The sequence below is a fragment of the Lagopus leucura genome, unplaced genomic scaffold (assembly GCF_019238085.1).
Source record: "Lagopus leucura isolate 7727_CA_CO unplaced genomic scaffold, USGS_WTPT01 Super-Scaffold_100015, whole genome shotgun sequence".
Taxonomy (NCBI): domain Eukaryota; kingdom Metazoa; phylum Chordata; class Aves; order Galliformes; family Phasianidae; genus Lagopus; species Lagopus leucura.
In genome coordinates this window covers 5,306,488-5,327,968 of record NW_024962269.1, presented here as the reverse complement: position 1 = coordinate 5,327,968, position 21,481 = coordinate 5,306,488, and the positions used below count along the sequence as shown (strand labels likewise).

The 21,481-nt window shown below is 39.1% G+C and overlaps 1 protein-coding gene across 3 annotated transcripts in view; it reads right to left on the bottom strand.

Moving 5' to 3' along the window:
- Positions 1–242: 242 nt before the first annotated feature.
- RAB27A (RAB27A, member RAS oncogene family) overlaps positions 243–21,481 on the bottom strand; it is a 32,803-nt gene continuing 11,564 nt past the window's right edge. For all 3 annotated transcript variants that reach the window (XM_042876114.1, XM_042876113.1, XM_042876115.1), the window contains 5 exons: positions 9,950–10,122; positions 8,054–8,139; positions 7,193–7,296; positions 6,344–6,467; positions 243–2,979 (listed from right to left, as the gene is read on the bottom strand). In XM_042876114.1, coding sequence (XP_042732048.1) covers positions 2,781–2,979; positions 6,344–6,467; positions 7,193–7,296; positions 8,054–8,139; positions 9,950–10,102 — 666 coding nt within the window. In that variant the 5' untranslated portion in view covers positions 10,103–10,122 and the 3' untranslated portion in view covers positions 243–2,780. The remainder of the gene's footprint in view (positions 2,980–6,343; positions 6,468–7,192; positions 7,297–8,053; positions 8,140–9,949; positions 10,123–21,481) is intronic.

Below are 21,481 nucleotides of genomic sequence, written 5' to 3'. Positions count from 1 at the left end.
CCAGCTGACTGCTGTGGTCAGTGCCAGGAGAGAACAAGCAGCACTGCAGCCAGAGCAGGGAGTTTACCTGCATCTAACCTAAAAAAAGCCTAAAAAAAGGCATGGGACAGGAGCACATAACAGAGTTGAACTGATGACAACCAGTAATGCCACAATTCAGTTCAACAAATGCTAACCAAGTTTAGAGCAGGAATGTTTAATCATTTTATATTAATAAGAATAAAACATCTTAATGCAAACACTTTCTGAAACCTTCTGTTCTATTACAGATCTCAACATTCTCAGCTAACACTGCATGGAAAAAAGCTTTTCTTGAAAAACCATTTTCCTCATATCATCAAAGCTTTCTTTCTTTCTTCAAAACCAGCAGCAGACTGATAAGAATACTGCAGCTCACCGTCAGTAAGCATTTAACACAACTTCTCATGAGAGCTAAAAAGACAACAAAAGAAGATTGAAGTGTGCCGTAAGATTTAAGGCTTACATCAAAGCAATTTTATGTAGATTCTTTTTATACAGTAAATAGTTACATATAATATGCATGACAAAAATATGACAGTTATAGTATTTAATATCTAATATCCAATCTAAACGTAGGTATCCAAAAGGACTTTATTTTTTATTTTTTTTAAACAGCATTTCAGTAGTCACTTAGCTCAGAAGTTGGCTGCAATAGTCCTCACTCTCTTCAGGAACTGGATGGAGCTATTAACACAGGAACTTTCATTAAAGTTAATGCATGACAAAGTTCCACTGCAACCCTCTGAAAAGCAAAGAGTTCTATTAAAATAAATTCAGACACTTAAGTACATTGAAATGTATTTGTGTCCTACAGTAGAGTTTGATACTTTACTGGTCAGAAACCTGATGATAACTTCAAAAGGCACTGAGTTAAACTACAGTAACTCTGGTCCACAAGCACTTTAGAATCTTGGTATGATGTAATAGAAAAAACTACATTTATTCAATATAAATTTCTTTCATCTTTATCCTAGCCCCAGAGTAGTCAAATTATATTGCACTTTCAAAATATTCTGTGTAGGTTATGATAAAAATCTAATATTTACATGCTGCTGTTAAAGAAGAATACATTACTTTGTAAAATATTTTAAGAACCAAGTCTTAACACTTATTCTTGCATTCTTAGTATAACCAGAGGCTATGTATAATATAAAGGGGTTTTTTTCCTTATAGCTCCTATTCCAGAAACATTTTAGGTCCTTCAAAAAAAATGTGTCACGTTGCAATTCACGTTTGTAACTGATACAGACATTTGCCTGAAATTGCAGTAGCCAAATAGACAGAATATTTAAATAAATAAATACATCATTTCTAAATAAGTGTTAGCTTTCGACTTCTGTAAACAAACTGCTGTGGAAAGCCTATAAGAAGACTCAGTTTGGTGTGTTGACTTTAATTGGCAATACTTTTGATTTATACAACATCTGCCAGGGTAGAAAACAAGTTGGTAGGCACATCTTATAAATCTGTCTGGAAAAAAGAAAAAAAAAAACACCAACAAAATACTGATTGTTCTTCAGGTTGTCATAAGAATAAATAAGAATGAAGAATAACATGATCCACCAAACCAAAATTGACATTCATGTGATCTGTAAGTGGAGGGGGGGGAGGAGTAACGCTATTCATTTTTAAGGAAATTGACAAGCCGTAAGTGAATATATGATAGCCAAGATGTACAGGACACAAAAGTTGGCAGCAGAAAATAAGCATTATAAATTTATAGAAATACTGATTTAGACAGAACTGATATCTCAGCTGCATTTTGCCAGAAGACAATCTGTATCTATTCATAATCACTATTCATTTCTCAATCCATATTTGAGGAAACATTCCAAATCTGTTTTTGGTTAAAAAAAAAAAAAAAAAAAAAAAAAAAAACACCTCAGTACAAAGCACTATTTTAGATGAAGTTTTGCTGACATCTACATTACCCTACACTCCTGTTAAAACAATAGCAAAGAACATAACAGATATACACTTACACCATTGACATATCAATATATGTATACATATGTTCTAGAAATTCAAATGATGTCAGGAGGTCTCGCAGGCTCTGTTGACTATATTTTATATAGTACAGTTGTAGTTTAAATGTTCACATCCGTGACCTACAAAAAGTGTTCTGCATCCCTGTGCTTCTCTAAAAAGTTTTTCATTCTATGTAAAATATCTTTCTTTTGGCTTTTATCACTAAACACTGATGGTTTGAGAAAATAATGAAAAGTTACTTACAGGCTTTTGCAAAAAATACAAGATTCGCTCTCTGTGATTGTCACTGATTGATGAAACGATTAAATGCTTCTGTTAAAACAGACTCAAGAACCATGTTGGTAAGCTTGCTAGTTTGTAGACACTAGGAGTAGTCACAATATCTAATCTAAATGCTTAGTGTTCGGAGTTAATGGAGCCTTCAAGGAGCAAATGAAAATCCTTATTTCAGAAACCTACCTTTTCTTACTGCCCATATATGAAGATTTTACACTTGTTAATTAAAAGTCCTCTCCTTCCCTTCCTTCCAAAGTAGAGAATTTAGGGAATATCCAGTACTACACTGAACTGATGAACTTGCTCCATCACTAATAAACTGCACAACTTGCAAACAAAACTCAATGTTGCTTGAGAGGAAAGCAAAAAAATTATTGTCAAGAGTTAATAATGCTCATTACCTAACTATGAGATGTGATTTGTCTGTAAGTTAAACAGTTAAGCTGCAACTGTACTATAATTAAGCATGTACGTTAAATTTAATTGTAGCTGAGTCAACAGCCACATTTGCCTTTTTCTTGCTCCTCACTCAGTTGTTCTGTAGAACTGTGCCCATTGGAACGCACTACCCCTTCTGGGATCCAGGATTTATCCACACATCGCTCCATGCGCTTCATGATGAGGTCAAGCAGTGTATCAATGGCTTTGCTTACATTATTCCCATTAGCTGCACTGGTTTCAAAATATGGTATCCTGCAGAAGACAAAAACCACAAATTTGAATCACAGCTTATATTCATAGGAGCATAACCAGTACATCACTCTTGCTATATATACTTAGAAATTGCACTAACAGTGTTACTGTTCCTCCTTAGAGACACTAAGTGGTCAGTGGTCTGAAATGTGAAAGAAATGAAGTAAACGTCTTACTCTGTTGGTAGGACAAAAGGATGAGCATTAATTTACACCTTGGGATCCACATTTTATGGAGGCACTGGTTGTTACAAAGTCCCAAGGCTCATTCACCCACAAGAGACACAATTTCTTAATATGGCCTTCTCTGAAGAAGTGTTCTTTACCAATTTCTACCTACATCACGAGGGTGTCTGCAAGAAAGGGAGTGCACGTATGCACTCCCCCGGCAGGCAAGGCAAAGACTCCTGATGCAGTATTCTTATCATCACTACAAAAGGCATCACTGAACTAGAGCAACAACTTACGTATTCTACAGTGTCAGCAGCCCCAGTAGGGGAAGACTTTTACTCCTGCAGAAATCTCTCCAGCAGTGGAACTTCAGGGATAAGATACTCTTATTATTAAGTTCAGCAACACCTGCCCCCTTAGCGAACAGTCCAACCCTGTATAAGCCCTCATCCACAGCAAATAACCATAAACAAATATGACTAAATGCAGACATGCTGCTTGGGAACCCAGATTTTGAGGGAAGCAGAACATGTTGTGATGGAGAGCATGCGTATGATATATTCTCCTCTCTCCTTATTGCTCTAAGCACTGCATTCCTAGCAAGACAGGAAAGCTGCAGACAGAGCTGGAGATAAAGAGATAAAGGAGAAATTACAGAACTAGGGAAACGAACAAAATATATGAGTTTATATCACGTGTGAAAGCATTATCATAATAAAGGAAGGAACAAAGTCAGAAATAAAGCAAGCAAAGCAAGAGAGATGCTCAAGGGAGACTGAAAACAAAAGTCAGAGGAAGCAGCAGAAAAAAGTAGGACAAAGGAATAAGAATCAACTTCATCATCAAGGGAATTGGGAAGATGGTGATAAGTTAAAAAAAGTTAAAAAAAAGAAATAAACGAGTGTTGATTTCACCCAACTGAAGCTAACTACAGTTGTAAAAAGAGAAGTACAAGCAGTAATAAACATAAACACATGCAGGACATTTGCCATGTGAGACACCATTAGGTTAATGAAATTTAATTCCAACTTCTGCCTGAAGAAAATTCAGTGCATCAAAAATGTGAAAGAGCACCTTCTTGCTATTGTACTTCTGACTGCACACTTAACCAGTATGCAATTCTTATTTTTAAGGATTTTTACAGAGAGTAAGTTAAGTAGAACTCCCCAGATTCATAGCACTGACTTTAGACAACCTTATGTGTGAGCCAACAGGCAAATTTTCAAGCAAACACGCGGGTACTTTCCTCCACTCACTCTCCATATTTTGGAACTGGTACAGCAGGTGGCTTCCCACAGTTCTCCTGCAAACCTCTCCCTTCTCTAAGGAAATTCTGAAAGATCCTGACAAAGTCCAGGCAATGGTTTGGGATACCAATTCCTGTCATGATGACTACTACATCGCTACAATTTCGTTCCATTGACACTTAGATAAAAAAAAGGTGGGGGGTGAGATGGTATTTGTACATACTCAGACCTTTGTTAACAAAAGTTTCTGGGCACCTTACTATTGCAAATATACCGCTACTTTTCTTCAACAGAAAGGCAGCAGGCTTTGAGCCTTCATCACAGGGTTGAGCCAGACCAGCAACACCGTTACCACCTGCATGAATGAACTCTACATTTCCTAACTAGAAAGGCTTATTAAATTTGCAAGATCCAATGGGTGGTCAATAACACTGTATTACTGTCTCAGTGTCTAGGTCTCCTGTAGCCATTTTCAAAACACAACACTCACCAGTACAGAAAGGGCATACTGAGTATCTCACACTTTTGTTATGGGAAGACTGCTGCAGCAGGATTTATCTTGCATCCTCGAGAATGGAAAAGTGCGTGACTCTTGGTAGCTCAATACCACAGGGCAGTAAATCCATTTGGTTCTACAAAATAGTTTGCTTCTGAATTGTCTCCAAGGATACTTCAGGGTGAAAGAAAGCTAGTTCCTGACTATGTGTGTAACAGAGAAATAACATGGCATAGCAGGACTAGACCTGCAGAGCAAGACAATTAGCATTAAGGACCCAGCGTTAACAGCATGTGTATTTTGTGAGCTTTACTTTGGACTTAGCTAATCTAGTCCCCTGGAATCTCCATGACTAATCAGAATGCAGACTACTGGTTGGAGGCCATCATCTAGTTTAGTTTTCATTTGAGAAGGAATCCAGTTCCCATGCAAGAAGGCTGCTTCACTATGTGAATCAAGCCACAATAAATGGGTCAGATTTCCTTCAAACATGTACACTAAATCCAAATTTACACTAAATCCAAATAGAATTCAGAGATAGGAATCATGGAAGAGTTTGGTGAAGATTAATGCAGGATTAATTAGTGTCTGATAGGAAGAAAGGTCTGCCACAATTCCTTTAAGGTCACATGATCCTTGTCTGTGGGGACGGGGAAAGGCTGTCTTCCAGCTGATTTGACTGATGTTTCATTTTCAGACTCTCTGGGAGAGTGCAGACGTCTGCACAAAAACAAACAGCTGAGCCTTTTGAGGCTAAGTGACTAACAACTCAGCTAAGCACAGGTGATCTGCAACCTGAACCAGAACTGGTCTTCTGTGGGAACTCAGCACTCTGTAATTAGATTTTCCAAATGCCTGTGAAAGGGTCCCAAGGTTCTCCAAGAAACTGAGGTTGCATGTTTCAACTGTCATGCCAGTGGGCAAGGGCTGCTCCGTAACAAATGTTGTAATAAAACTCAACTTCTAAATTAGGATGTAATTGCTTAGTACTGCATTTTCCCTCTGAAATCTGATGTGACATTAATCAGTTAATTACCTCACCAAATGCTCCTTTAAATTTCACATCACAAGAGGCCCAGGCTTTCTATGTACCACAGAAAGCATCAGCACAGGAAAGAGCAAGAAATTAGACCACCATAATTCACCTGCCTTCTCAACTAAAGTCTATCTTCTTTACCAGAATGTTTGTGAAACAGCTTACTTCACTTTTCCTTTGCTTACTGCAAGGAAAGAAAATTAACCACCCTCTAGTGCAAAAAACACAAAATCTTAGGTAATGTAGAAAACATTTAGCTCTGACAGGAAAAAAAAAAAAAGAAAGTATTATGCAGGTCAGTTCAGCATTCCAAAACACTTATTTGCACAATAATCTTCCATTTTACAGGAAAGACATTACAGAAAGCATTTAATTTTGCTTTAAATACAGCAATAACTGGAAGGAAGGAAGTTACCCATATTTTTCTGCAAGTTCCTTAGCCTCTTCTTCTTTCACCATTCGTTGGTCATCCAGATCACTTTTGTTTCCACATAATACAATGTCAGGGTTTTCACAATACGCGTGCATTTGTAGCTGACCTAACAGCAACAATACGAATAGGAGTCATGACTTGCTGTCACACAAAGCTTACCAAGAATGTTGTCACATTTCAGGGGACACAAAGATCTTCAGAAAAATTACTTTTTGGAAAAAGGAAATACAATTGTGTTCTGTTCTCTCTCAAGACTTCTGCAATTGCACTGAGGAGCCAGGAAACAGGTAGACATCCACTATCACACACGCAGCGAACAAGCCAGAGGAGCAGAAGCCTGACAAGAATCTGTATATTTGTAGCTTAAGGAGTTATGCTCATCAAGCACCTTCACTGAACTGCCAGAAAAAAAGTCCAACACTTTCATATGATGGATGAAACATTGGGTTTGGGAACTGCTTCCCCTAGACACATCAGCCTAGTAACATTCACTTTCTGTTAAGCTTTGCTGACAAAGCTTCAGCCAAGTCAAATATATTTTCCACAGATGTATGGTACTAAGCGTTACCCAAGCTGGGGATAAGTTCTCTCAGCCTGCTAGGTTAATGTGCGAGGTTAAGTAAGCAAAGCTGAATTTCAGGTAAGCACTAGAAGCTCCCACTAGCAGCTCTTACAATTGCAAATGGGACATTTACTTTCTTCTTCCTCAGAAAGCTTCAAAACCCAGTATTTTCAGTTGTACTGCTCTGTGAGACTTTGTATTTGCAAGAATAGCTCCCATCCACCACTGCAGAAATAAAAAGAAAGAGATGAGAAAAAGAAATGTCATACTTATCCAGTTCCTGACATTAAGGAAGCTTTGCTCATTTGTCAGATCAAAGAGTAGAAGAAACCCCATGGCATCTCTGAAGAAAGCAGTTGTTAAGCTACGAAACCTAGACAAGGAAAGCAGAATTATAAAGTTACTTTGAAAATATAATTGCATAGAGTCGTGAAGCTGAGGTAGCTAAAGACAAGATTAGCTAGAAGAAAATATTCATCATGTTTATTTTGTTGATGTAGGGACTGGATAACAGGAATTGCTAACATTAATATGTCCTAATCCAGGCGTAAGGAAGTCAAGGAGACATTTAAATAAAACCCTTGAGGCTTGAGTGAAAGCTTTGTATTATACAGCACGCTTTCATCAGGATTCAAAAATTAAAATAAGAACAAAAATCAAACTTCGAAGTTAAACTTGTTACTACATACATCAGTTCTTGATTTTCACACCATCAACCACTAGGATACCTGTCTTTTAGTAGACAAGTAGGAAAGAATCCCTGCAAAGTGATCTCAGAACTCTGACTTTTCTAAGGCCTTGGCTTAGACACATAAATTTAGGATAAGAAATTAAAAAAAAAAAACTTTAAAAACATCTGTATGCATTGGCCATGAACTAATAAGCCAAAGACAAAAAGCAGTGATTACAGTTATAGTGTTCTAATTTAATTCAGTTGTAATTTAATGGGTACTCACAAGAAACTTTTCATCACTGTCAAACACCATATTAAATGGTATTTTCCCATCCCAAGTCATACAACTAAAACGTAACAATCAATAAGAAGAATTCACATACTCCATTCCATTTGCACCTAGCTTGGTAACACCTGCTTTACTTTCTGGACTGGAGAGGTGGGGAGGGAAGCCTACCTTTCCTGCCCTGCAGTATCCCAGAGCTGAAGATGTATCCTCTGCCCTCTGCCACCAACGCCATCTGGCCCATTGGGTCTGTACACCTGTAAAAGGGAAGTTTGTAAGACAGAATGTTAACAGCCCAACCTCTATGGAACACAAAATAACTGACCCTTAAAGTCATTAAGTGCAGCAGAGCTATCACTGTCAATACAAGGATTCACAACTACAATTCAATTTCCTTATTTTAAAACAAAAGTAATACAAGTTGCATTTCAATTTTGTATCTACTTGAGTATTTAAACATAAGTGTAAAACTGGAAGTGGAAAACCAGTTTCCAATACTTCACATTCTTCACATTCAGTGGCTCCTACTCACTCTGTTTGGAGTTCTCATCGGACAAGTTTATTTTTTGTATTTGATTTTCTATTTTTTACTATTATGTTCCATCCTGTCCAAGTGAAAACGTAACTACGAGAGATCATGCAATCTGGCAGTACATTTGTAACACTAACAGAACCTCATTAGCAAACAGAATGTACTCATGAAAATAAAGATGCATCTTTTTAGCTGTCAAAAGATTGCTGAAAGAGATGGGATAGATCTTGGATCATAGATTATAGAAGCAGAAAGTGAATGCTAATCATGAAAGCTGAGGAGTTTACTCAGCATGACAATATAAATATGGGCATCTGTTAGCTTTAGAAGGATCAATTAAAAACAGGCTCATTTATTGTTCAGAACTCTTCATGCCTTTCCCTTCAACTGTCACTGTATGTAAGATTACTCGAGTTAACAATACTATCTTCAACGACATAAAAGCTTGCTGAATTTATGGATTATATGAATTAGGTTGAAAAACATAAATCTTATCTTGAGTCATCAAATACTCTAACCAAGAAAATCCACCACATGTACCATCCCACAAAAAGAACACTAACTTATTCAAGGCACAAGTTTCACACGTCACAAAGGCACTTACTTCTCCCACTACTGTGGTGCACATCATCCACCAAAAGCTAGTCTACACAATGTCTGTTTCACCATCCCCAGTATCAAACTGACCTACCAAGTGTCATCACCAAACTGTCTTTCATAGTGCCACGTTCATGCCTTTCAAACACCTCCAAAGGTGAGGAATCCATTACCTTCCCAGGCAGCCCATTCCAATGCTTAACCAGCCCTTCCATGAAGAATTCTTCCTAAAGTAAAATCTAAACCTTCTCTGGCTCAGCTTGAGGCTATTACCTATCACTTGTCACCGAAGAAAAGAGATCAGCATCCACCTTGCTACAACTTAATTCCAGGGAGTTGCAGAGGTCTCCCCTCAGCTTTCTTTGCAACAGACAAAACAGACAAGGTGCCTATTCAAACAACAATTTGGGGATTAGAAATGTTTGATGTTTTACTTTCCACAATTCTTCCCCACTAATGATAGCTGCTCAGGAAGCTAGATCAGCTCTGTACATTATATTAACCCTTTTGGCTCACATATATTAGAATGGTTTTAAAATTAACATTGCAGTCTTTGTTCACATTCAAGTTCACAAACAATAAGAAAACTATTGCAGCCCAATCCTTCGTCATGTAGGGAGTTCAACAATGAAGGCACTACTCCAGCTGCTATGAGCACAACTCACTGAGGAGACACTGCTCAGGGGTGTTGTGTCTACAAAATGGTTGCTGACAATCAGCTCTTTTTTTAACCTTGGAGAAAACAGACACACGCACAAATAAAACCAGGCAAAATAAAATAATTTCCTTATCACAACTTTAAGTACATAGTAACTATAGATGGCACACTTACACATAAGGATTAGCAGATCAGACTAAGCAGATGAGGAAGTAGATTCTAGTCACCAGCAACAAAAGAGCAACCATTTTGAAGTAGCACACTGCTTGTGAAAACTCACCACTCTCTTTTCCCGGAAGTCGATGCCCACAGTTGTGATAAACTTGGAATTAAATTTGCCATCTGTATACTGGTAAAGAAGGCTGGTCTTTCCTACTCCAGAGTCACCAAGCGCTAGGAATTTTATGAGGTAATCATAGTCCCCATCAGACATAGTGAGAATTCAGGAGACACCTTAGAAAGCAAAGCAAAAAAGCATTAGTCAGGCAACAACCAAGCTTCTTCTGACAAATGTTCACAACACAAGTCACCATTTGCAAAATGAAGTATCCAGTAACAGGACCAGTTCTGAGATCTTTTACACTGCTTTCACCTTAAACTCTTCTTTGTGCCAAGTATCAAAAACAAACCCTGACCAAGAACAAAACAAAAAAACACAGCTGATTTTTATTACACTCCTCTTACTTCAAAGAGAACTCAACACAACAACAGACTGAAAAATCACTGTCAAAGAAAAGTGTTCAACATAACTGGAAAACAAACCTGCAGAACTCTTTTTAACCTGTGTGAAAGCTGGAAAAGCTACTTAAATGCCTTGATGATGCAATTCTGATCTCACATTCACTGTGATGGGCTGCCCAGGGAGGTGGTGGAGTCACTGACTATGGAGGTGTTCAAGGAACATTTGGATTTTGTGTTGAAGGATATGGTTTAGTGAGAACTATTGGTGATAGGTGGATGGTTGGACTGAATGATCTTGTAGGTCTTTTCCAACCTTGGTGCTTCTGTGGTTCTGTGATATTATTAATATACACACAAAAAAATCCATTTGATTTTTAAACTGACAACTACATTTAAATAAAAAGGCGCTGACATCTCGAAAAGTTTTTTCCATACTCCCAAAAAATATTTTACCATCTCAGAAAGTTTTTCCAAAGAAGCAAACTTTTTTTTTTTTTTTAAATAAGGTTTAGAGCTTAAGGTTTAAGGTTTAAGGCTTAAGTTAAGTTAAGTTAAGGTTTAAGGTTTAAGGTTTAAGGTTTAAGGTGAAGGAGGGAAGATTTAGGTTGGATGTTAGGGGGAAGTTCTTTACTAGGAGAGTGGTTAGGCCCTGGAACGGGCTGCCCAGGGAGGTTGTGGATGCCCCGTCCTTGGACGTGTTTAAGGCCAGGTTGGACGGGGTCCTGGGCAACCTGATCTGAATGTGTATGTTTGGTGGCCCTGCTAGGCAGGGGGGTTGGAACTACATGATCCTTGGGGTCCCTTCCAACCCGGGTGATTCTGTGATTCTGTGATAGAGGACAAATTTCAAAGTTTTTAGCCATGATGCTAGCTCTAAACTAAGTAATGTTTGATCTACACTGATCAAAGTGAAAAAAACAGCTAGAGTGTATGACAAAAATGACTGGAAAATACAATGTATAGTAGAAAGACTGCTGCAAATGCAGTAGTACTTTCCTGTAGAGTAGCTACCGAGCATCTCTTCCCCCAAAACAAACAATAGAGAACGGCCTTACGTTGTTTTCAAAGAACTGAACATGGAAAGATAAGACTAAATAACCTAAAAGCAACAGAAAACTGACATAAAATTGCCTGTTATCAAGGAGGGAAATACAGAAGTACAAAAAATAAGACAGGTTATGAAATTAAATATAAAAGAAAGTTAAATTTGCTGTTTCCACTGTAAGTATGTATTTTTGGAATTAGTTGTAGTTTGCACTAGATAAAACTACTCATTTCAAGCCAAACACAGCAGCAGTTTGCACCAATGGCAAAACACCAATTCATTTCTTGAATCTCAGTTCACAGCGTGAGGTTTGGAATGAGCCCCATATCTCTAGGATGTGGGCGTCAATCACCACCATTAAACTAAAGCCATAATTAACTCTACAGTTTCAGCTTTATGGCAGCACAGCTCCTGGATACAAAGCAGAACCGTGATTGACCAACGCAGCCATGACTGGACTTACCACAACCAAAAGCAGACAACGGTCAGATTTACTCCAAGATAGTCTTCAATTGCAAAGCCAGCAGAAAGCATTTGACACCTTTTTGCTATTTCCAGTCCCGAAATCTCCGTTCCCACTCAACACTTAGTTTACATTATTCCATCCATTACAGTAAGACATTGCAGGTATACATTTATCTCCAATAAGCTGATGTATTTCACACTGTCACTTCCACACCAGAGATAAATAATTTGCTTTCCAACATTTTGTTTTAATACTGTGTTTTACAATAGAGCAAGAGGTTGAAACAAGAACAAAAAAAAGCAGTTAACAGCTAACAGTTATTTTTATACAGACGTACCACAGCTTCAGGCCTGCATACACCACACAACTGACAGAGTGATGCATTCAACAAGCACGTGGAACAGGCAGCTGCACACTGACATGAGATCATTTCTAGCAGAAATTAAAAGCTTGATCCATTAACCACAATCATAAATACCAGCAAAAGCTTCTGTTTGTTGCTTGTTTTAAATCCTCTTCTATCTTTGGGATGCACAAAAACAATCAGATTATTTACCACGTGGCTCTGCAGAACCTCTTTTCACTGAAATGCTTTAGAAGAAAAGGAAAATGCTTTAAAAAGCAAACACGATGGTTTTTACTAAAGATTAAACTTGATTTAGATTTCCTTCTCTTACACACTGTTTCTTTTGCTCTCAGATGTTCTGCCAAGGGCAAAGAGCTGTGTAAATGCACTCTACTCAAGCACATGTTCTTTCAGCTTCAATACCCCTAAATTTGCTACCGCTTAAAAAGGCTTGAATGCAAACCTTCATAAAACGTGCTAGCTCTGAGACAAGCTCCTTTCATGCCTTTTACTGTGCTACTGCACACATACACAAGTATTTGCCATGTCCCATTGGTATTTTGCTAGCTAGCTGTTGGCCTATAGCACAAACCTTTAATAGCACACAATTGCACCAGCTGGTCATTGTCAAAAAGTTGTGAGAAAGCTAATTTATCCTTCCTCTTCTGTGAGACCTCACAGAGGAAGAACAGGCACTGCAACAGTATCACGTGGAGCCATGAGAAACTGTTCAGGTTTGATTCCAAGACAAGTTGCAGCAGAACAGCTGCACCCTTCCACCAGCCTGAGCTGGGGAAAGCCTTAGGTTAGGCCTTAGGGAAGGAAACCTTAAGGTATTTCTGCTGTTACATCAGATTTGGGAAGTTCCTGTTTGGACAAATAAGGTCACACCACCCAGATCATCTAAGCCTCAATTCTCCATGTGGCTAATAATAAATTTAATTTGCAAATGAGTAGTAGAAGCCTCAGACATAAAAAGTGTCCTATAAAGGAGTTGCTCAAGAAGGAAATTTTCTCCTTAGGTTTTTGAAATGCACACACCTTTCACTGCACCCCATAATGTCAATCTATTATTCAAATATCTCCAGGGAGTGGTTCTTGTGAAACCCGGTACAGTTAACCTATCCTTGGAGAGTTATTTTCAGAGCAGTTTCAAGCCTTGTTCTCCTCCCTGTACAAATATTTAAAAAAGTTATCTCCACCCCCTACTTCCAAGACCTGCAGGCCAACAGCCCAAATACATCCAGCTCCATATTACAGAAATAAGAATATATTTACAGCAAAGTACACGCTCAGAAAATCAGTCATGGACCTATAAATCCATCCTATTTCTTCCTTCTAGTTCTGCTTTGCTTTCAAGTTAGGTCCTACAGCTTCACATTTTCCAGTCTTTCCTTCTACACCTCTTGCAACAGGAAAGGGGGAAGTAGAAAAGGAAGAAAAAGAGAAAATTGGTAAATCAGGATCCATCAGATCTCAAAAATAAAATAAAATAAAACAGAGAAAGAAGGAAAAGAAAAAAAATACCACTGAAACATCATAGAACAACTATTCCCAAAACTTACTTGTACAATTAAGGGCTCCTTGGCTTGGAAAAAAAAATAACTGCCAATGGAAACAGCAAGAAGGGTTTCTTCCTTTGTGAAATCCTCCTTGAATCCCATTCAGCTCTGGCATTGCTTTTAGCCTGGCATGCAGAAGAACAGGGGCTATAAGCTATACTGGGAAAACTCCACTGGCTTTTTCCATGGCTGACAGGAGCCTCACAGCCATCACTAAACCTGTATCCACACTGCGGCTGCTCTGGATAACACAGGTGTCCACGTTGTGCTCTGCCAAGAAGAGGCGCCCTGGAAAGCAGGCGCTGCTCTGTTTCAGTCGAGTTCCTCGTCTAAGGCAGTCACATAACAAGCATCAACACTATTGGCTAATATTGTTGCCTCCAGGACACAAATATCACAATTCTATTGTGAGATAAAACATTCAGGAGTATGACAGTGTTGTTCCTGAATAACTTAGGGAAATTATCTTGGCATGAGGGATTTACCCTTTGCAGCATGGGAAAAGGAATATGCTTTCTGAACAAACAGGTATCACATAGAATACCCAACTCCCATATCTGACAAAGATGATGGAAGAAATAAGAAGGGAGGAAGTGATAAATAGATGAGAGCATATGCCAAAAGAAAAAAAAAAAAAAAAGAATCAGAAGGAAAAGAAAAAAGGAAGCATTGATCTGAAAATAAAAATGTACACACACACACAGCATAAAGCCCAGGAAATTTGAACATTCACTTAATCAGGCAGTTTTGAAGCACGTCAGCTTAAAGTATACCACTTACCCCAAACTCTGCTAAAGGAATAGTAAGGGCACACTGGAGATAGTACTGCTGGCAGGAGTATTTTTCTAGCACCACCTCTTTAGCACACAGCCAAGAAGCCTACGTGTCACCTGTTAGCATTCATGCTGATGGGTGCTCAGACATAAAGAGGTGTGCCTCTTGTCTCCATTTCTAAGGAGGGTGCTGCCTGACAGCATGGCTGGGAAGCAATTACACAGTTCATATGTCCCATTTATTCCTAGAGGCAAACAGCACTTCAGAAGAGGTTTATGCACGACCTCCCTACAAGCAGATGTAACATATCTGCTATATCACGCACACATCCTAATATAATGACACAGTTTCTAACAAGATTATTAAGGATGGAGTACATGGATCACAACTGTCCAGTTCTGTCTATAGCTTTGCATTCTTCTCTTCAGGGTGAGAGGAAGCTGACAGTCTCTAATGCCAATGCTGTGTTGCTTCTTTCTCTCTTGTACAGACATGAGCACACCATGCTGCCCCATGGGTAGCACAGGGAAAGTTGGCTTCCCCATGGATTTCTACATAAGAGAAAAGGCATTATTAGACAAAGACTGGAACATGATAATTTGTCTGGTGTGACTTCTGACCACACCTGCAAACATCATCCCATTTCACAGAGAAGCAATGTGTATGAACTGTTTCAGATAAAGGGTCCTTTCTGGATCCTTTCCACACTACACTACCTAGCCAGCCCTCTCAAGAGTAGAAAAGCTATTCTGTATAAAAATATTCAAATAAAATCATTTGAGTCAACCCTCTCTTCCTTCTCAGATCAAGTGAAACAGCTATACAACTCAGACGTTACCTCAGTGTCCCAGATGTGCAGTGAAGCCAGCCATAAAGCTCATGACTAACACTGTAGGACAAACCATACACTCAGAGACAAAGTAATTAGAATTTGCCAAAAGAAAACAGAGATCAGGCCTATGACTAAATGATATTTTAAGATACCACAGGACTTCATCACTTTATCCTTTAGGTGATGGGCAGCAGACAAGCAGACTTGCAAGGGTTACAGTTAACTTCTAGCAGTGTCCAACTTCCGCAAGTGTCACTCAGCTTCCATGTAGATCTTACAGACAAAGACAAGTCCTGTCTGGGCCTTGCCTTCCTTGTTCAGGAAGAACCAGACCCTACTGGAACAGCAAGGAACTTGCAAATTCTGCAAGTTCTCCCTGCAATGGCCACTCAGCCATCTGTGGAAGGAAGGAGTGTATTGAAAGGCTTCCAGCCTAGGTGTCTATCACAGCAAGAGTAGAGCAGGACAAGCAAAAAAGTCTCAGTCTGTTTAAGACAGCTTCCCAATAGTCTTAAATAACAGAGCCATATTTTTAAATATACAGTGGAAAAAAAATGGATGTAGGTCTCTCAACAGCATGCAAATACAAGCACAAGGTAATAATGCAGTTCTATAGGTTTCTGCAAGTGCAAGTAAAATCTTACAAACAAAAAAAAGCTTCGCACCCAGGCACAACATAGACATAAACTCCCTTCAATAGCTGTTTAACATGTCACCTGATCCGTTATAACACAAGCACTGAGGGGATGTGGAAGATGTCCACCACCCTGCCATAGCAGCACTCCCACCATGCTTCAGCCAAGCACTGCCCACATTCCTGCCTGGTGCAGGCGAAGCGCGGCGAACAGCCGCACCCTGCTCTAAGGCTCCAGCAGCTCCTCACTTCAAAGCTGGGCAACGTCAGGCACCTGCCAGTTCTGCTGTGAGAAAGGGACTGGGAGTCAGACAACGTTTCTACTCTTCGTAAGGAGTACCTCAGGTACACATAAATGTAACATAAACAAATTATGACAATTAATTTTATATATTGCAGCAACCTTTCCACTAACTTTCAATTCGATGCCCTGAATCCTTCCTTGATGTGACTGCTCTGACTGCTTTGGCACCAGCTCCTGGCTAATCCACAGCCCAGTCTTAATATCTGTCACACATCACTACACCGTATCTGTTCTTGAGAGCATAAAAAAAATTATGAATGACAATCATACACAGATTTACATATAATTTCTTGTTCTTTCAAACTGCAGATCTGGCTAAGAAATGGGGAAAATACACAGTCTCCCACAGCAACATGACCAGAAATGCAGTCAATACAACTGTGCTGACACAGTACTAAGTACAGGCCTTGAAAAGATAAAAGATGGGACAAAAATTCTTGGTCAAAGTTTTCCAGTTCTGTTGTGGCCAAATGGCTGCCAAGATACAGCCTTTCAAGCGGACTGACCTAAGGTTTCCAGATCACCTTAATGTCTCGTTTCTCTAGGCATCATTACAGCACATCGGCCCCAAACCCTCAGCCAGAATCATGCAGGTGAGCTCCTGCTCAGCAGTGGGGTGGGCAGTGCATGAGCCAGCAGCACAGGAGCCTCCAGGATGTCACCCACAGTGCTGCTTGTGTTCACACAAGGAAGACAACACTGAAAGTGGAAGATTCCAAGAATCACACAATTACAGGAACTGAGCATTTCTTTATGGAATGCTTGGGCTTTCTTGGCAATAACAAAAACCCTCAGCAGAGAGACAGAACACACAAAGGAAAAATCAGGATAAAAAGGACTAGAAGAGGTAAAATCAAGAAGCTGAAAAAGAAAGCAATTTAATACACAGAATTAGTACACAGAATACAAATGAAGTGACATCTCATGGAAAAGATGTGCATGTATTTGTGCTAGAGAAAGTATTAGATTTCACACTCAGTCAGTGCAGATGATTCAGTAGACTGCAAACACATCTGTCAGGCTTAGCCTTTGTTTAAGTCCACTGAAGTACATTCTCTGTCAACAGCCAGAGGAAAATATTTGCAGTTTCTTTTAATATAGATATATATATTACTTTTTTCCTCCAGGTCGAGAAATTTCTCTGCAGTCTTCCACCTTGTTTTGGAGGACAGAAATGTGGAATACAGACAATGTATCTCCAAAAGGTCACACTGCCAAGCTCATGCTGCATTACAATAGAAACAATCCGGCAAAGATAATTGATCATGATTGGGTCAATTACAGGCATATGGAGAAGGTCAGGCAACAGAAAACCTTAAGATATATAATAGCCTCTGTTAAATAAGGGGAAAATTCACTCAAATACGATACAAATAAGACCATAAAACTGCCTCACTCACCTGACAAGATGTAAGCGGGTAAACTCACCTGACAAAACGGGTGGGGCAGGAAAGTCAGAGCAGAACTTAATCCACCTTTCTCATCCTTTGGGTTGGGAAATATTTGCCTCTCATTGTTCATATGAAATTATCTCTGTTCCTTACTAACGCCAGTTTTTGACTGAAAGATGAAACAAAACCTTTTTCCTGCTACCTTTCTTTAGCAGTACTGCTTTTCTAAAACATTGAGATCTGTCCTTACTTTCAGTTTAAGTTACTTTACTCAGTTCAACAATAAATAACAAGGAAACAGTATAAAGCACTTCCTGCATTCTTTTTTGTGCATGACATTAGGAATACTTGGGAGTGCCAAGAATACTTGGAAATTGGAATCAGAAGTGGGGGGAAAAAAAAGACAAAGTAAGTTGTTAATTACCTGTGGGAAAAAACAGGGAAACTGTTGGTTGAGAAACACTGTTTACAAACTAGAAAGACTTATTCCTTCTATCCCTTAATCTGGGATCAGATGTGATCAGACTCGAAATACAAGAGACAGTCAGAGAAGCTTTACAGAGAGCTGGTGCGTGCAGCTAGGGGAGGAAATATCTAGACTGACAAAACTGAGGTTCAGCTAAGAGTTTAAAAACCACAAAACCTTGACAGGCATTCCTGCAGTAGCAAGGCTCACTGCATACCCCAGGCACACTGGAAACGCTGCACTGTGGAGGCAGCCAAAGCACTGCAGGCTGGCAGGTGATACTTCAAAGAGATGGAGAGACCGATCAATGATCAGCTCTGAGCAGGACTAAAAAGGGTCTGAGCCTCTGATTTCAGAGTCTGTAATAGCTACAGTCTCAAAGAGACATTTTCAGTCAGTAGTGAGCAGGATTTTTTAGCAAACATTTCTGGATGTAATGACTATACGTGATTCCATGTTTCACAAGCACTACGAGGCTAGAAATAACTTGCTGAGAATACTCCAGGTATAATTTAACTCATTCTTTACATAATAAAAGACCACTTCTGCTTCAAATAGATCCAAGCACAATTCAACAGGCACTACCTGTTCTCTTCAGGAAGCTACTAACACAGGACAGCAAAGCAGAAGTCTCGATCTGTGTCTGCTGGAGCATGCTTGTGGCTCACAGATATCACTCAAAATCTTCTAACAAAGAACAAAAACTACAGGTAGTAATACAGGTTTCTTTATTGTTGTTTTTTTGTTTTTGTTTTTTGTTTGTTTGTTTTTTCTTGCAAGAATTGAAAAATAAGCCTACTCTTTCAGTAAGTCATCACATCTTCCTCTTGAGCAGCTCCAGAACTGTAGCAATATTAAGGCTGTCCAAGCTCTCTACTGAGGCTGTGCAACATGCCAAAATATTCAGACAGTGCTTTGGCAAAACATCTGCTCTATTTGTATTCTAGAGCACGAGGGAAGGGATCATTCAAAAGCAGCACCAGTTAAGTGGGCTGAACTGCACAACGCAAAGATTCTACTCAAAAAGCTGGTTGTTTTTTCAACATGAGTTGCCAAATCAGCAATTTATCTTACTCCTCTGATCAGAATCTCAAATTACAGTGTGAATTATAGTGAAGCCATGATATACAGCAAAGGCTGCTCAGATAAGCAGCACAGCGAACCACAATTTCTCACATTAATACTTGTCATGGAGATATACACAAGCCCTGCAAGGAAAGCAAGAGGAATCACAAGCCTACTGCCACAGTGTGTCCTCGTTCATCATGTCAGTTAATCTCAGGCTAAGCGAAGGCCAGCAGGCGGATGCTGAGCTGAAAGCTAGTAGCTGCTGCATTTGTCATGCTGCAAATGCCCTCCTACAAATTTTTTTCTTACAGCTTCATGTAGACATAGTGACCCCAAGTTTCACTTTAACAGAGGTTTGATATACGATAGCAAGCATTTTCCTACCCCTACTCCCACAAATTTTCAACTTAAATTTCTATTCAGAATGTTTCTGCCAATACACTACTTAGCAACTGTGAGCTTACACAGCAGCCATCTCTATTACCAGAGCTCCAGGAAAAAGTATATGAAGTTATTCGAAGAAAATGAATTGCCAGTTAGACTGCTCTGATCGATCCAAGCAGTGTAAGCTCCCTGCAGAAGTCTGCATCAAGGAATCCTAAATGTAGTTACCATATCACATTGGATTCAAACTGTGCTTTCTTGGCTGAACAGTAATCATAAAACTTTGCATGCTTCCAAAGACTCAGAATATCACAAGCAAACTGACACCTCATGTAGTGATTGGTAACTTTTTTTATATTCTTCATTATTAGGAGAACTCACAAGTCGCAAGAAACTGGCTGTATGCAATGCACTGTCCGAAGAGTTTTATTAGAAAACACTCATTAAACTAGGCACTGCTTTTTCATCTTCTATTAAAACACCAGCTTCCGTTTGAGGTATTTGGTTTGACTTTAGATAGCTTCTATTTCCCATAGACAGAAAAAAAAAAAAATCAGTAGTAAGATTCCAGTAAAAACAAATTCTCTGAAGTGAAAAAGAACATCTCAGCATTACTCAGAGCAGCCCCACTGACTGCAGGGGAGTAACCTACTCACTCCCCACAATTTCCCTGTCACAAAGATCCCAGTTCTGCTTCTATTTATGCTGACAGCTGCAGCATAATGTATTAAAGCTGAATATTTATAAAGAAACTTTATTCCTACGACACAGTGTTCAAATACAATTCAGAAGCAGGAGGTGTATCATTTCCCATTTACAAAGCCAAACACACTAAATCAATGAAGTGTTACCCTAAGTTTTTCTCCTTATAAAGTTACTTCAGCTTCCCTTTGACAGGACCTTATTTCCCTCCTCCCACAAGGACATGTTCCACGCTATTTTCCATTAACAGCTTATAAGATTTGAATTCATTATATTTTCTATACTTTCAGAAATTCTGTTGGTCTTTTTTTTCCAATATTTTTTAGAAGGAAAAAAATACCTACACTTTGTCTTTGATGCCATTCTTTTAAAAATCCATTTGAATTAGATTCCAAGTTTGTCTTCACCTGGCTTAAGGTTACTCACTTTGTTTTGCTTAAAGTAGTGCTGTGCCATTTCCAAAGCCATGGAAAGGATGGGGAGGGAAGGAGGCAGCACCATGCACTAGAATATTGCTTTGCTCTATGTAACAGAACCTCAACATCAAAATTTAATTCTCAAACAACTGACACTAGGAGACTAACTCCTTACAGCAATTTCTGTAAGTGTTTCTATAGGACAAAAATATTCAAAATGCACTTATAATGCAATAAATGAAAAGCATTATTCAACAACGCACTACAATGAGGCAACTGTGACAAAGACTCCTTTCCAGTTTAGCATAGAAATAAGTAACACAAAGTCAGCATCAGTGCTTACAGAAATCCTTCCCCCATTATTTTATAGAAGCTTCTCCATACACTGTAGATGCCTATATGGAAATAGCAGGAAAGGTTACTTGTATTGCTGCACTGATGAATTCGTTACTTTTCTCCCATAAATGGAAGTCAAGGGCTGATGATTTAGACTAGAAAAACCATCTTAAGATAGACTGAGCTAGACATCAATTACAACCCTGGAAAAATCTTGTGACCTTCCCACAGACATGAAGGAAACAGAGACCATGCTGTCTGTTCTCTGAACAGCCCCTCCACGGTTAGTCACAGTCTGCAAAAACTGGAATTTCAGTCCACAATTAGAAAAACGGTGACACCCAAGCTAGAAAGGACATCTGATTACAAACTCATGCTTGGGGTGGCAAGGAACGACCAAATCAC